Raw genomic sequence first — 15,957 nt, forward strand, 5'->3', positions numbered from 1 at the left:
ACTTTGATGTGTCATGTTCTCTTACTGCATTTATCATACTTTCAGCTAACATTGTATAATTAGCAAATATTGTGTATAAGCTCATGATATATTTCCTTCTTATTTGTTGTATAACCCACTCCCCTCTCTTAATGCTGAAAGGCCCTAAGGGTAAATAAATCAATACTGTTCTGCCACAGAAAACAACAACTCTTTTTACAGCGAGATTTCAGAATTAAGAGAAAATATTGCCGTATGCACTACGCGTCACCACAATATTTGGCGCATACCTACTCCTCAAAGCAACTATGCGAAGCAATCAATCGTTTTTACTCTTCCAGCTCTGCTCAATAATCTTGCCAAGAAGTCTGTAGATGTGTCACAGTTGTCCAAAAAACAATGCGCGATCAGTTCTTGTGAACTATGATGCATTTATTTATCAAGGTTTTTATTTGCTCACTAATGGTGAGCTTTACTTTGTATTTCGCTAAATGCTTATGTTCCTTTCTGCAATCATTGTCCGTAGGTATGCGTAAAAGCAGTCATTTGTTTGAAATTGTTTAACTGCTGGTGCTGTGTAAAAGGGCAGCCACCTCGTCAAGCTACGATTCTCAGTAGCTTATTCTGGCTACTCCTTCCTTGTGTATTCGTTCAAGGAGAATAAAATTCAATTCAAATTTCGTTTCACCTATATAATTAAACAGGGGACAGCCCGCGCAACCGATCACAAACCTTTGCAGTAGTTGTGCAATATCCTTCTGGCCGCAGGCGTCATGAGTACGTGATGTTTCTAGTTGAAAGCAGCAGGCCAGTACACATGCTACCTGAAGTCATCCATGGATCCGTATTCAAGACCGTCATTATGTAATGAGCGAGAATAAATGGAACGGAGGGCGCGATTTTTTTTATTATTCATTTCATAAGAAGGCAACAAGGGAGGGCACCAGTGACAGCATAAGAGAAATTTGTGTGCCTAATAACTGGAACAAGTAAATGATAAATGAAATGAAAGTGGATGAAAGAACAACTGGCCGCAGGTTTAGAATGGTCCTATCTCTTTGCATTAGGTATGTGATGCTCCTAGAAATTGAGCCATCGCGGCTCCATTTTTGCGTCCACTTACGTATTTACGTTTATCAATATAACCAACCATGGAACAGTTAGCACGCGCAACCAATCCCAAACCTTGGTAGTAGTTGTGCAATATCCTTTCGACCGCAGGCGTCGCGTGTACGTTACCTTTCAGGGTGAACGCAACTGGTCAGTTAACCCATACGTGCTACCTGAATGCATCAATGGTGCCGGATTTGAGACCCTCATTTTGTAATGAACGAGACGAAGGGGCACAGATGGGCACAATTTATTGTTAGTGATATCATGTAAAGCCAGCGAAGAAAAACGCCAAGTACAACATGGGGTAATTCAATTTTAATTAGTAATGGAATTAATGAAATAACTTATTATAGGAAATGTAGCTGAATGAAGCAAGTCGCCGAAGATAGCAGCAGCAGGTTGCCGGACACAGCAGGTCGCACGCGTGAACGAAGACCATTACGCACGCTGTATCTCAGGGAATTTACGTTGCATCATTTAGTATGGAATTCTGGATGTGCTTTCCATATTAGCTTTCTCGAATTTCTTTCACGCTAAGCAGAATGCATCAGTCTTTCTTTTGCGCTCCAAGCAATCTTTCATCGCCTGGATTCGTAAAAAGAGCTTTCTATTCATTGCAAAATGACCACTTTGGCGTAGTTTTGTTACCTGCCAGATGAACTGGCAAAGAACTTTTTTTTGCAGTGTGGCAGGATCTACAGAATAGCTGTACAAGACTCATGTGCGCGAGTTACGGCTGCGTGACTTGGTGAATGACACAGTGAATAGGCGGGAAATAAGCTTGTGCTGGTAAACAGCACCAGTGGATCTACGGCAGGCCAAACACTTCGACTTCGGCGAGCTGAAGGACGTTCTTTAGCGGCTCCTGGCAGTCGGTGCAGTTCTGGGTGATCTGAATGGTGACGTAGCGCCCTCTGACGGGGCACGGCTTGCACTCGAGGAACACGAGCGCCTCGTCCTCGATGCCGCCCTTCTCGTGGTAGTAGCAGCGTGTGTTTCCTTTGAACGGGACGTCGTTGTGTTCGGCCGTGATGGGCAGTGGGCCCACACGCACATCGAAGTCGTGGAGCCGGTCCCCTGCACGTTGTCATTCGAATTCTACAGTACAGCTGAAAGATTCGCTTTGAGAGCAAACGAGGCCAGGATCGGCTTTACTCGTTCGCCCAAGGTCGCTCTAAGAATTCTAGGATAATAATGTTTTGTCCGCGGCCCGCTTTGTGCCGACAAGAGAGACTTGACTATTTCAAAACTATAGCTTCTCTCATGTTATATGTGTTATGGCATGCTGAGTAACGCACCTTCATTTGCTAATGATAGTCACCTTTTCTCATGCACCTGTATCTGCGCTGTTCTTCCAATGAATGTTGAGATACGTCTAACATTGTAAGTGTATCTATCATGTTTCCACGCAGCTTGCGCTACGACTCGATGCGCGGACCACCCAACAGCTTAGTCTCAGGCGGACAAGACTGCCGTGCCTCCTTACAAACCGGCTTCGATACTTAAGGTATCCCGTCGCGCTTAATATTTGAACCAAAATTGAGGTGGACCTGCTAGCCCCGAATATTAACCAAAACGTCGTAAAGGTCGAAGACAGCTTGTCGTCCGAGTCTATATTGAGGTGACGTCGAACACACCGGTCTGTGATGCGGCCCACAGAGCCTTCTTGTGTTGTACTATACTCGTATAACCGAGAGCCGATGATGACTTGGCCGTTGGGGGAAGCCCGTTCTTCACTGTGGACAGCAATATACCGCGACCGGATGGACCATGCTTTCGCAAGCCGCCTGCCCGACTTTTACAAAAGAAGTGGTGACACCCTGTACACACACATGATATCCTCACATCATTGCACCCCAAAGCGTAACACACGGCCCGTAAAAAATGCATCTGTTCTCCGAGCTTAGCTCGATAATTACCAGAGAGAATTTTTAGCAAAAACATATGGAGATGAGTACGTCCGGCTGACACCAATCATTCTCTTTCTGAAAGGATACTCACCTTTGAGTGGTCACCGTTGAACCGGCTCTATTGATACTACGTCAATTTATTGTTAAAAGTTGGGTCACATTACAAGCGTTTAGTATGCAGATGGTGGTCCCATAGTCAAAGGCTGTATCGGGACCTTCTGTACAAGAACACTTATGATGGTGAACATCTCAAAGCAACGGTAGGATGTAATAAGGTAGTATACATGCAAAGAAAAATGAACGTTAACAGAACAAAGTACGGAATTGATTACAAATAATAAAAAGGTATGCCATATCTTTTGGTAGGAAGAAGAATTGTATTGAAAGAAAATACCAGTAGTTAATAACAAGAAAAAAATTAATAAAGCAAGAAAAGCGAAAAAAAACGAACAAATAAAATACCCCTCGCATCCACCAAATGCGACGAGGTGTATTGTCGTTCACAACGTTGTGGAACGCTACGTAAAGGCACTGCAAAGGCGGTGAGTAGCACGGGACCGGCTCGCGATCAACGCACTGTCCTTCGTCTTCCTCGTCAGTCACACAGGGGCGCGACTGCTTCATTACAGCCGTTACAGTAAACTTTCTCATTAGTCTGTGAATAACAAATACATTCGTAGTTCCTTTTCAATTTGGCGTAAAATCTTATGTTTTTCATTATGACAGGCAGAGTTGAAGTAGTAACTTACTGCGATAAAAACACGCAGGAAAGGTGGACAAGGACAAGCGCTTGTCCTTGTGCGCCTTTCCTGTTTGCGTGTTTTTATCGCGCTAAGTTACTACTTCAAGTATGGGCGACCAACTAGCCCAAGAGTAAACTCTTCGAGAGGCAGAGTGTTTCATACTTATATAGAAGTGAATTCCACAGAGGGTGCAGTGGTGGCGTAGAGGTAGAACATCCGCCTCGCATGCAAGGGGACTGTGGCTCGAATCCCGGTGCCGTGCAATTTTTCACCGGATTAAAAAAAGAAGAAAAATCCGCGTGTTGATACAATTGCATAAACAGGCCTGGAGTGTGGCCTGATCCCGGTGACCAGAAGCAGTAACGTACTCCCTCATCAGGGCAGGTTTGACCACAGTGGTGCAGTAGTTGGCCACAACCTCCTATATGAACACAACAATAAAACCCCGGCCCTCAGGCTCCAGCAGCTGCGAAGCAATTGACCACGGTGGTGGTTAGACCTGCCACCCAGCAGAGGGTGCTAAGAATGCCTGGTTCCGGACAGGCCGCCATTGGAATCTGAACATGGCAACGTTTAACGCTAGAACGTTATCTAGTGAGGCGAGTCTTGCAGTGCTCTTGCAGGAATTAGAGGGCAGTAAATGGGATATAATAGGGCTCAGTGAAGTTAGGAGGATGAAAGAACCATGTACAGTGCTAAAACGCGGGCACATCCTGTGCTACCGGGGCTTAGCAGAGAGGCGAGAACTAGGAGTCGGTTCCTGATTAATTAGGCTAATAAGGTCATAGGTGGCAAAATAGAGGAACTTTATAGCATTAACGAGAGCGGAGCAGGTGTTGTTGTGAAACATAAGAGGTACAATTTCAAGGTCGTACAGGTCTACGCCCCCACATCCAGTCATGATGACGAGGACGTCGAAAGCTTCTATGAAGACGTGGAATCGGCGATGGGTAAAGTCAAAACAAAATACACCATACTGATGGGCGACTTCAATGCCACGGTAGGCAAGAAGCAGGCTGGAGACAAGTCAGTGGGGCAATATGGCATAGGCTCTAGGTATAGCAAGGACGAGTTATTAGTAGAGTTTACAGAACAGAATAATATGCGGATAATGAATGCATTCTTCCGCCATCGGGATAGCCAAAAGTGGACGTGGAGGAGCCCGAATGGCGAGACTAGAAATTAAATAGACCTTATACTCTGCGCTGACCTTGGCATCATACAAGATGTGGACGGGCTCGGCAAGGTGCGCTGCAGTGACAATATGATGGTACGAACACGAATTAGCGTAGACTTGAGGAGGGAACGCAAGAAACTGGTACATAAGAAGCCAATCAATGAGTTAGCGATAAGAGGAAAACTGGAGGAATTGCAGATCAAGCTACAGAACAGGTATTCGACCTTAACCCAGGAAGAGGACCTTAGTGTTGAAGATATGAAGACAATCTTATGGGCATCATTAAGGAGTGTGCAATAGAAGTCGCTGGTAACTGCGTTGGACAGGACGCCAGTAAGCTATCGCAGGAGACGAAAGATCCGATCAAGAAACGCCAATGTATGAAAGCCCCTAACCCTACAGCTAGAATAGAACTGGCAGAACTTTCTAAGTTAATCAACAAGCGTAATACTGCTGACATAAAGTAGTAAAATATGGATAGAATTGAACGTTCTCTCAGGAACGGAGATAGCCTAAAAGCAGTGAAGAAGCAACTAGGAATAGGCAAGAATCAAATGTATGGGTTAAGAGACCAAGCCGGCAATATCATGACTAATATGGAGGAGATAGTTCAAGTGGCCGAGGTGTTCTACAGAGATTTATGCAGTACCAGTGGCATCCACGATGATAGTGGAAGAGAAAATACTCTAGAGGAATCTCAAGTCCCACAAGTAACGCCGAAGGAAGTAAAGGAGGCCTTGGGAGGTATGCAAAGGGAGAAGGCCGCTGGGGAGGATGAGGTAACAGCAGATTTGTTGAAGGATGGTGGGCAGATTGTTCTAGAAAAACTGGCCACCCTGTATACGCAATGCCTCATGACTTCGACCGTACCGGAATATTGGAAGAACGCTAACATAATCCTAATCCATAAGAAAGGGGAAGCCAAAGACTTGAAAAATTATAGACCGTTCAGTTTACGGTCCGTTGCCTACGAAGTATTTACTAATGTAATCGCGAATAGAATCAGGAACACCTGATACTTCTGTCAACCAAAGGATCAGGCAGGATTCCGTAAAGGCTACTCAACAATAGACCATATTCACACTATCAATAAAGTGATAGAGAAATGTGCAGAATATAACCAACCCTTATATATAGCTTTCATTGATTACGATAAAGCGTTTGATTCAGTCGGACCATCAGCAATCATGAAGGCATTACGTAATCAGGCTGTAGACGAGCCGTATGTAAAAATACTGAAAGATATTTATAGCGGTTCCACAGCCACCATAGGCCTCCATAAGGAAAGCAACAAAATCCCTATAAAGAAAGGCGTCAGGCAGGGAGATACGATCCCTCCAATGCTATTCACAGCGTGTTTACAGAAGGCATGACGAGACCTGGATTTCGAAGAATCTGGGATAAAGGTTAATGGAGAATACCATAGTAACTTGCGATTCGCTGATGATATTGCCTTGCGTAGCAACTCAGGCGAACAACTGGAATGCGTGCTCACTGACCTGGCGAGGCAAAGCAGAAGGGTGGGTATAAAAATTAATCTGCAGAAAACTAATTAATGTTTAGCAGCCTCGGAAGAGAACAGCAGTTTACGATTGTAGCCAGGCACTGGAAGTAGTAAGGAAATACATCTGCTTAGGACAGGTAGTGACCGCAGATCCGGATAATGAGACTGAAATAATCAGAAGAATAAGAATTGGCTGGGGTGCGTTTGGCAGGCATTCCCAAATCATGAACAGCAGGTTGCCATTATCCCTCAAGAGAAAAGTATATAATAGCTGTGTCTTACCAGTACTCACCTACGGGGCAGAAACCTAGAGGCTAACGAAAAGGGTTCTACTTAAATTGAGGACGACGCAACGAGATATGGAATGAAGAACGATAGGTGTAACGTTAAGGGATAAGAAATGAGGAGATTGGGTGAGGGAACTAACGCGTGTTAATGACATCTTAGTTGAAATCAAGAAAAGGACATGGGGGGGCGTAGGCAGGACACGTAATGAAGAAGGAAGATAACCGATGGTCATTAAGGGTTCCGGACTGGATTTCAAGGGAAGGGAAGCGTATCACGGGGCGGCAGAAAGGTAGGTGGGTGGATGAGATTTAGAAGTTTTCAGGGACAACGTGGCCATAATTAGTACATGACCGGGGTAGTTGGAGAAATATGGGAGAGGCTTTTTCCTTGCAGTGGGCGTTACCAGGCTGATTATGAGGATGATGATGAATTCCACGGTTTGTTTAGCGTAGTTATTGCGGATTCTCGGTGAAAGTATATTCTTCTTCAACGTGAATCTGGTGGTTCTATGAATTATCAGGTTAGTTAGGGAAGATGTTATCGATGGTAGCTCATTATGCACAAATCTGCAGAAAAAATACCTAGGTACTTCGTGGGACTGGTAATTGTAAGGATGTCATCCTCGTGTAGCAGGCAAGTGGCATTAGAAAAGCGTGAACTACAAGTAATTGTTCTGATGTCTCGGTCCTCAACTGTCTGTAGAGGCGCAGTATGAGTATAAATAGGTGTTTCACCAACATATTATACCATAAGTAATGCGACAGTAGACAAGAGAGTAGTAAATTGAGAGCAATGTGGTACGTGTGAATTATGGGCGTGCTTTAATTAAGGTGCATATGGAGTAAGCTATTTTCTTTTTATTTGAACAATGTGATTTTGATATCTCAGAGTGCAATCGAGTAGAATGCCAAGGAAAGATGAGGATGAATTTCGATGAAGGCCGTGGGGACCAAAACTGATATGTGGAATTGAAGCTACGTTTCGCTGATGTGAAGAGAATACAACTTTTGTTTTAGTTGCATTAGTAGATAACATGTTAACATTAGACTACGTTAGAATATTTTCCAAGTGAGCAGTTAGCTTATTAACGAGAGATGAGATATCTTTACGTAAGGTGAATATAGCGGTATCATCAGCATATAGATTGCATTTTGTTGAAGCAAGACGATTAGGTAAATCAATAATATAAACCAAGAACCGAAGCGGTCCCAGGTTGGAGCCCTGGGGCATGCAGATGTTAGTTGTTTGCTGTCGGCAGTAAGCACTGGAAATCGAATCAACTTGAACTCTGCTATATAAGTAGCTTTTAGATGTGAAAGCGCAGATGCCAATTGCTTCGAGCTTAGAGAATAGGATATTAGGATTTATGCTATTAAATGCTTGCGTTAGATCTATACAAACTGCGGTGGCGAGAAATCCCTCGTCGACCAATTTTTTTAGTTGGTCGGTAAGATGAATAAGTGCCTGTTCTGTCGAATACCCATGGCGAAAACCGATCTGCCATGATACAAGGATATTAAATTTAGAAACGTATTTCGTTAGTCCTATATCAAGTTGTTTCTCAATGACTTCGCCAAACAACGCTAGAATGAAAAGAGGTCTGCAGTTTTCGAATAATGAGCTAGTTCGTGCTTTTAAAAACTGGGATGACTTTGCCAAGCTTAGGTACAGAAGGAAATAAACCAGCCTTTAATAATAAATTATCTATTGTCACGTGGTCGTGACGTCAAACAACACATTAGCAATACTGTGAAAAGCAAAACTAGCTTTTATTAGGCGAACCTGGGCCCACAAAACCGGCTACACTTAAAGCGCAACGAGAGCGGCGAACACAGTCGGCGATCGTCGAAAATCTGATCAGCGGGTCAAGCGCGTCCGCTTTTATACAGCAGTCGTCGAATGTTCCAGACTAATCGTTCGGACCCGGGTGCCTTCCACAATGTTCTACACCATTCGCGTCACGCGATGAAATCAGATAGCACAACGTTCGGCGACAAAAGACAGCCGGATAGAAGCATCGATAACTTTCCAGAAACTTCGGATACATGCAGACGCGTCGCGCTGTGCGATTACATTTGTAAGGCGGCGAAACGTGGTCGCCCGATAAATATAAGTACACGTGTCAGTACCCCCCTCTTAAGAAGCATCGACCCGATGCTACAAAGAAACGAAAGAAATACAGAAGCACTCGTAGCAAAGAAAAGAACAAAATAAGGAAAGTTCGTCAACGCCCATAAAAGGGTTTAAGACGCACCACGTGGACCACTTCAGATCGTGCGCGGCGCCGCTGTGAATGCGAAATGCCGTCTGGCATGACCTCATAGTCCAGTGCGCCAATACGTCGGATGACTTTGTAGGGTCCGAAATAGCGCCGCAATAGTTTCTCACTCAGTCCTCGTCGGCGTATCGGGGTCCATACCCAAACACGGTCGCCGGGCTGCTACTCGACGAAGCGTCATCGGAGGTTGTAGTGTTGGCTGTCGGTACGCTGCTGGTTCTTGATACGTAAGCGGGCGAGCTGTCGGGCTTCTTCGGCGCGCTGGAGATAGGTAGCGAAGTCAAGTTTTTCCTCGTCAGTGACGTGCGGCAGCATGGCGTCGAGCGTCGTCGTCGGGTTCCTGCTGTAAACCAACTTGAACGGCGTTATCTGTGTTGTTTCATGCACCGCGGTGTTGTAGGCGAATGTTACGTACGGCAGGACCGCATCCCACGTCTTGTACTCGACGTCGACGTACATTGCTAGCATGTCGGCGAGGGTCTTATTCAGGCGCTCCGTGAGACCATTCGTTTGCGGATGGTAGGCAGTTGTCCTGCTGTGGCTTGTCTGGCCATATTGCAGAATGGCTTGGGTGAGCTCCGCTGTAAAAGCGGTACCTCTGTCGGTGATGAGGACTTCTGGGGCACCATGTCGCAGCAGGATGTTCTCGACGAAAAATTTCGCCACTTCGGCTGCGCTGTCTTTTGGTAGAGCTTTAGTTTCAGCGAAGCGGGTGAGATAGTCCATGGCCACGGCGATCCACTTATTCCGGGATGTTGACGTCGGAAACGGCCCCAACAAATCCATCCCAATCTGCTGGAATGGTCGACGAGGAGGTTCGATCGACTCTAGTAATCCCGCTGGCCTTGTCGGTGGTGTCTTGCGTCGTTGACAGTGTCGGCATGTGTTGACGTAATGGGCGACGTCGGCGGTCAGACGCGGCCAGTAAAGGCCGCCCCACATTCAGCGTTTTCCCGGCGTTTTCTGGCGTTTTGTCACCCGGCGTCGCTCGGCGTCGACGCTGAGGCTGGCGCCAAGCCAAAACGTCGTGCTCAAGGGACACCAGATCTCGCCGCCGCCGTCGGAAGCGGCTCGACAGCGCCGACCAATCAGCGCGTGGCAGGGCGTGGCCGCGCTGCTGGCAACTCTTGCAAGAAACTTCCGCAGATTCGCAGTTCGCGCCGCCATTGCTGTTTGTTTGGTTGCTTCAATCATGCTACCGGCGAACATCGATAACGAGCTTCTTATAGCCATTGTAGAAGCAAGGCCGATATTGTGGCAGACCAAACACAAGGAACACAAGAATCGTGTTAAAAAAACGTTTTGTGGATTGAAGTCGCCGCCATCGTCCTGCCGGGTGTACCAAATGAGAAGCAGGAGCTTCTTTTTTAGCAGCAAAAGCTGCTGCCTTCTTTCCATGATGTGGCGTATGGAGTCTAGCAATAAAAAGCACCTACTTCCCCCTCTATCATAGAATAAAGAACCCTCGATGATCAGCTTCGCACGCCGACGCGTCGACCGCTCGTGATGTTCACGCCGATATTGCTGCCAGTTTTCTGAAGCTTAGCCTTGTGTAATTTTTCTACACAGCCCTGAATATTTTATTTAGCGTAAAACTATGCAAAAGGCATAAGTATTGCATTGAAGAATACTTATGACAGCTCTTTTCATTGATATTACACAATTAGCTTAGGAGGTATCTGGTAAAATAAATCTGGTCACATTGTGCGACGCTGCGCTGGCGCTGGTCCGCGTGCCGCTCGTGTGGCTGGACGCCCTCTCTGGCGCCGTTCATGCGACCACGCCTGGAGACGCAACGCCAAAAAACGCCGGTAGAAACGCTGAATGTGGGGCGGCCTTAATACCTTTCCTGCATCCTCGACAGCGTCCGGGAGAATCCGAGGTGCCCAGCGGTGGGATCGTCGTGTAAGGCGTGCAGTACTTCTGGACGCACCGCTGACGGTACAACAAGAAGGTAGCTGTCGCGGACTGGTGAGAAGTTCTTCACAAGTAGGTTGTTTTGTAGTGTGAACGAAGACAACCCGCACTTAAATGTCCTAGGGACAACGTCGGTGTTCCCTTCCAAATACTCGACGAGGCCTTTTAGCTCCGAGCCTGCTCGCTGCTGTTTAGTGAAGTCTTCCGTGCTTATTATTCCAAGGAAAGCGTCGTCGCCCTCATATTCTTGCGGCGGGGTATCGATATGGGCGCGTAATACGCAGTCGGCGTCAGAGTGCTTTCTTCCGGATTTGTATATTACGGTGACGTCATATTCTTGCAGTCTGAGGCTCCACCGCGCCAACCGTCCTGAAGGGTCCTTTAAGCTAGCCAACACAACGCGTGATGGTCGCTGACGACTTTGAATGGCCTGCCATAGAGGTAAGGGCGGAATTTTGCTGCAGCCAAAATGATGGCGAGGCATTCCTTTTCAGTCGTAGAGTAATTGCCTTCTGCTTTTGACAGCGACCGGTTAGCATAACATAAAACCCGTTCAAGTCCGTCTTTCCTCTGGACTAGGACGGCACCGAGGCCTAGGCTACTGGCGTCAGTGTGGATTTCAGTATCGGCATCCTCGTCGAAGTGTGCAAGTACCGGCGGCGACTGCATGCGTCGTTTGAGTTCTTGAAATGCGTCGGCCTGCGGCGTTTCCCACTTGAACTCAACATCACATTTCGTTAGATGTGTTAGCGGCTCCGCGATGCGTGAAAAGTCCTTGACAAAGCGCCTACAGTAGGCACACATGCCAAGGAACCTGCGCACTGCCTTCTTGTCGATTGGCTGCGGGAACTTTGCGATGGCAGCTGTCTTCTGTGGGTCTGGGCATTCCCCAGATTTGCTCATGACGTGGCCTAGGAATAGAAGTTCATCGTAAGCGAAGCGACACTTTTCCGGCTTCAGAGTGAGCCCAGATGACTTGATAGCCTCTAATACTGTCGGAAGCCGCTGAAGCTGATCGTCGAAATTTCCGGCGAAGACGACGACGTCATCCAAGTAAACAAGTCAAGTCTGCCACTTCAATCCTGCTAAAACCGTGTCCATCACGCGCTGGAACGTTGCAGGCGCCGAGCACAGTCCAAATGCCATAACCTTGAACTCATAGAGGCCGTCTGGCGTGACGAAGGCAGTCTTTTCGCGATCCCTTTCGTCGACTTCTATTTGCCAGTAGCCAGACTTGAGGTCCATCGAAGAGAAGTATTTAGCATTGCAGAGCCGATCCAATGCGTTGTCTATCCGTGGGAGGGGGTATACATCTTTCTTCGTGATTTTGTTCAGTCGACGATAATCGACGCAGAAACGTAGGGTTCCGTCCTTTTTCTTCACTAAAACAACTGGAGACGCTCACGGGGTTTTCGACGGCTGGATGATGTCGTCGCGCAGCATTTCGTCGACTTGTTGTCATATAGCTTCGCGTTCTCGCGTCGAAACTCGGTAAGGGCTCTGACGGAGTTGTCGAGTGCACGCTTCGATTATTATGCGATGCTTTGCGACTGGTGTCTTTCGAATCTTCGATGACGTCGAAAAGCAGTCTTTGTATCGTCGAAGCAGACTTCTGAGCTGTTGCCGCTTAATCATGGGGAGACTTGGATTTATGTCGAAGTCTGGCTCGGGAACTACGGTAGTCGGGGTAGATGCGACAGAATCCGAGAGGACAAACGCATTGGTCGTTTCCAGAATTTCCTCGATGTATGCGATCGTCGTGCCCTTGTTGATGTGCTTGAACTCCTGGCTGAAGCTTGTCAGTAACACTTTCCTGTTTCCTCCGTGCTGTCGAGCGATCCCTCTTGCGACGCAAATTACACGGTCTAGCAGTAAACGTTGGTCGCATCCGATGACGCCTTCTACATCATCGGGTGTTTCGGTGCCGACCGACATAACAATGCTGGAGCGAGGCGGGATGCTCACTTGATCTTCGAGCACACTCAAGGCGTGGTGGCTATGAGGGCTCTCCGGCGGTATCGCTTGATCTTCCGACAGCGTCATTGACTTCGACTTCAGGTTGATGATTGCGCCGTGTTGGTTCAGGAAGCCCATGCCGAGAATGACGTCTCGTGAACACTGTTGCACGATAACGAAGGTGGCAGGGTAAGTCCGGTCATGAATGGTAATTCTTGCCGTGCAGATCCCAGTCGGCGTAATCAGGTGTCCGCCAGCGTTCCGAATTTGAGGGCTTTCCCATGCAGTCTTAACTTTCCTCAACTGGGCGGCGATGGGTCCACTCATGACGGAGTAATCGGCTTCTGTGTCTACTAAGGCGGTGACTGCGTGGCCGTCGAGAAGCACGTTGAGGTCGGTGGTTCTTTGTCGGGCGTTGCAGTTAAGTCTTGGCGTCGTATCACGGCTGCGTCGTGCTGAACTGAAGCTGGTACGTCGAGTGGTCAAGTTCGTCCTTCCCCGGTGCAGTCTTGGCTTCCTGACTTCGTCGGGACGGCGGCGTGTCATTATGTCGTCGAGATGGTCTCTTTGTCGTGTTGTCGGCGGCGGAGGATCTTCGTCAGTTCGACGAACAGCAACCGGACCTCCATCGGTTGCCGCTTTTAGTTTTCCGCACATGGGCTCGCAGAGCGGCCACGGGTTGGGCTGGTGTATGGTCGGCGCTGCGGTTACAGGTAGTGGCCTGGTGACGGCGAACAGGACGGTCGTCGAGGGCTCCACTGAGTAGCGGCGAGGTAGTCGGCGATATCGCGAGGGAGTTCACCTTGCTGCGGGCGCGGAGCGTTGACGGCGACCCTCGCAGTCCCATCTCCCGGTATGCGCATCGTCGGTAGATGTGGCCGGCTCCGCCGCAGTGGTAGCAGAGCGGGCGGTGGTCGGGGGCGCGCCAAATGGCCGTCTTCCTCGCGTAGGTGCGCTGGGCGACGGGTGGTCGTGCTGGTGGCGGCGGCGGCGGACGACGGAATTGCAGCGTGACAGGGCCCTGGCGCGGTCGCGGAGGGGGACCTTGACGGCGTGCGACGGCGGCGTAGGTCATCGCTTCTGGCTGGGGCTGCGGTAATTGAGGCTGCACCTCAGGAGCTCCCAGCGATCGCTGAACCTCATCTTTCACGATGTAAGCGATCGAGGCGAAGAAGGCAAGACCTTGCGGAGTTCTTCGCGCACAATGGCCCTTATGGTCTCTTGGAGATCAACGGAGCGCAGCGCTTGGATGGCGTACTGAGGCGTGAGCACTAGGCGGTTATATTGCCTAGTGCGCATTTCTAACGTTTTCTCAATCGTCGTAGCCTCTGTCAGGAACTCAGCTACGGTCTTCGGTGCCTTTCGGATTAGTCCGGCGAAACGTTCTTGCTTGACGCCTCGCATCATGAAACGCACTTTTTTCTCTTCAGACATTTCCGGGTCGGCATGCCGGAAAAGACGGGTCATCTCTTCTGTGAAGATGGCGGTGGTCTCATTGGGTAGGTGGCCTCGGGTTTCCAGCAGAACTTTGGCCCTTTCTTTTCGGACAACGCTCGTGAACGTCCTCAGGAAGTTACTGCGGAACAGGTCCCATGTTGCTAGGGTGGACTCCCGGTTCTCGAACCAAGTCCTTGCGGCATCTTCCAAGGAGAAGTACATGTGTCGTAGCCTATCCTCAGGAGTCCAGTTATTGAAGGTCGAGATCCTTTCGAAGGTTTCGAGCCAGGTTTCAGGATCCTCCGACGTAGCTCCACGGAAGGTAGGGGGCTCTCTGGGTTGTTGAAATACGATGGGTGAGACTGGGGCAGCCACTGTGGTTGTCTTGGCCGCAATCTTCTTGGTCTTCTCAGGTAGAAGTCCGTGCTCCGGGGGAGGCGTTGTAGACGACGGCTTGCTCGATGGTCCGTGACTACGTTGGTGCTCTCTTTACGGACCGGGCTTGGATCACGGCTTGCCGGGAGCGTCCGGTACATGGACGAAAAGCACTTCCACCAGATGTCACGTGGTCGTGACGTCAAAGAACACAGTAGCAATACTGTGAAAAGCAAAACTAGCTTTTATTGGGCGAACCTGTGCCCACAAAACAGGCTACACTTAGAGCACAACGAGAGCGGCGAACACAGTCGGCGATCGTCGAAAATCTGATCAGCGGGTCAAGCGCGTCCGCTTTTATACAGCAGTCGTCGAATGTTCCAGACTAATCGTTCGGACCCGGGTGCCTTCCACAATGTTCTACACCATTCGCATCACGCGATGAAATCAGATAACACAACGTTCGGCGACAACAGACAGCCGGATAGAAGCATTGATAACTTTCCAGAAACTTCGGATACATGCAGGCGCGTCCCGCGCTGTGCGATTACATTTGGTAGGCGGTGAAACGTGGTCGCCCGATAAATATAAGTACACGTGTCGCTATAAATGAAAGTGTGCCTGAAATTAGGTGCGCAATTAGTTCGGTGCTAGTGAGGTGGACCTCATCAATTGCAGCGTTTGTCACTTTTAGGTTATTTATTTTTAGGCTATTTCTTCTGGCGTTGTAGGAAACCAAAAGAATCAATAAGGTAGACGGTTCATGTTGATGATTTGTTGAGGAGAAGGCGAATTGTTATGTAAGAAAGAACTAGTAAAAGCATCAGCTATTTTAGCAGCGGAACTACTTCATCCTTTGAATTTCTGGATGCCTGGCTCAGGCGTCTGTGCCTATTTAAAGAGGAGTTGGCAATCTCCCTGTTACTTAAGCAACGTGTAAAATTCTTTGCTCGAAATACAATTGATTAGCTGATTTTATTTTTGCAGTTAAGGGTGTTACAGAAGCTATTATACCCGGCACGTAAGTTCGTTTTGAAGGGTTGCCTTTTAGTTTTCCCATATAAGTTATCCCATTTGCGCATTTCTGCTAATAACTGCTGTGAGAGCCACAAATTGTGAAAAAATGCCGCAGGCTTTCTTTGGGTGGTTTAATAATTTAATTTCAGAACCATTTGCATTAGCGACAGACGTTCTGAAGCCATCTTTGTCCAGCATATCTTTATTGTGTGAATGTGGTTTAGGTGGTACATAATAATGTAAACGAAAGAGCAGGGCGTAAT

General features: G+C 48.0%; 1 protein-coding gene across 2 annotated transcripts in view; it reads right to left on the minus strand.

The window, feature by feature from the left end:
• Positions 1–872: 872 nt before the first annotated feature.
• The window catches only part of LOC142573285 (uncharacterized), a 533,382-nt gene continuing 518,297 nt past the window's right edge, over positions 873–15,957 (minus strand). For both annotated transcript variants that reach the window (XM_075682922.1, XM_075682921.1), the window contains one exon: positions 873–2,169. In XM_075682922.1, coding sequence (XP_075539037.1) covers positions 1,901–2,169 — 269 coding nt within the window. In that variant the 3' untranslated portion in view covers positions 873–1,900. The remainder of the gene's footprint in view (positions 2,170–15,957) is intronic.

This window comes from Dermacentor variabilis, chromosome 2 (genome assembly GCF_050947875.1).
Source record: "Dermacentor variabilis isolate Ectoservices chromosome 2, ASM5094787v1, whole genome shotgun sequence".
Taxonomy (NCBI): Eukaryota; Metazoa; Arthropoda; class Arachnida; order Ixodida; family Ixodidae; genus Dermacentor; species Dermacentor variabilis.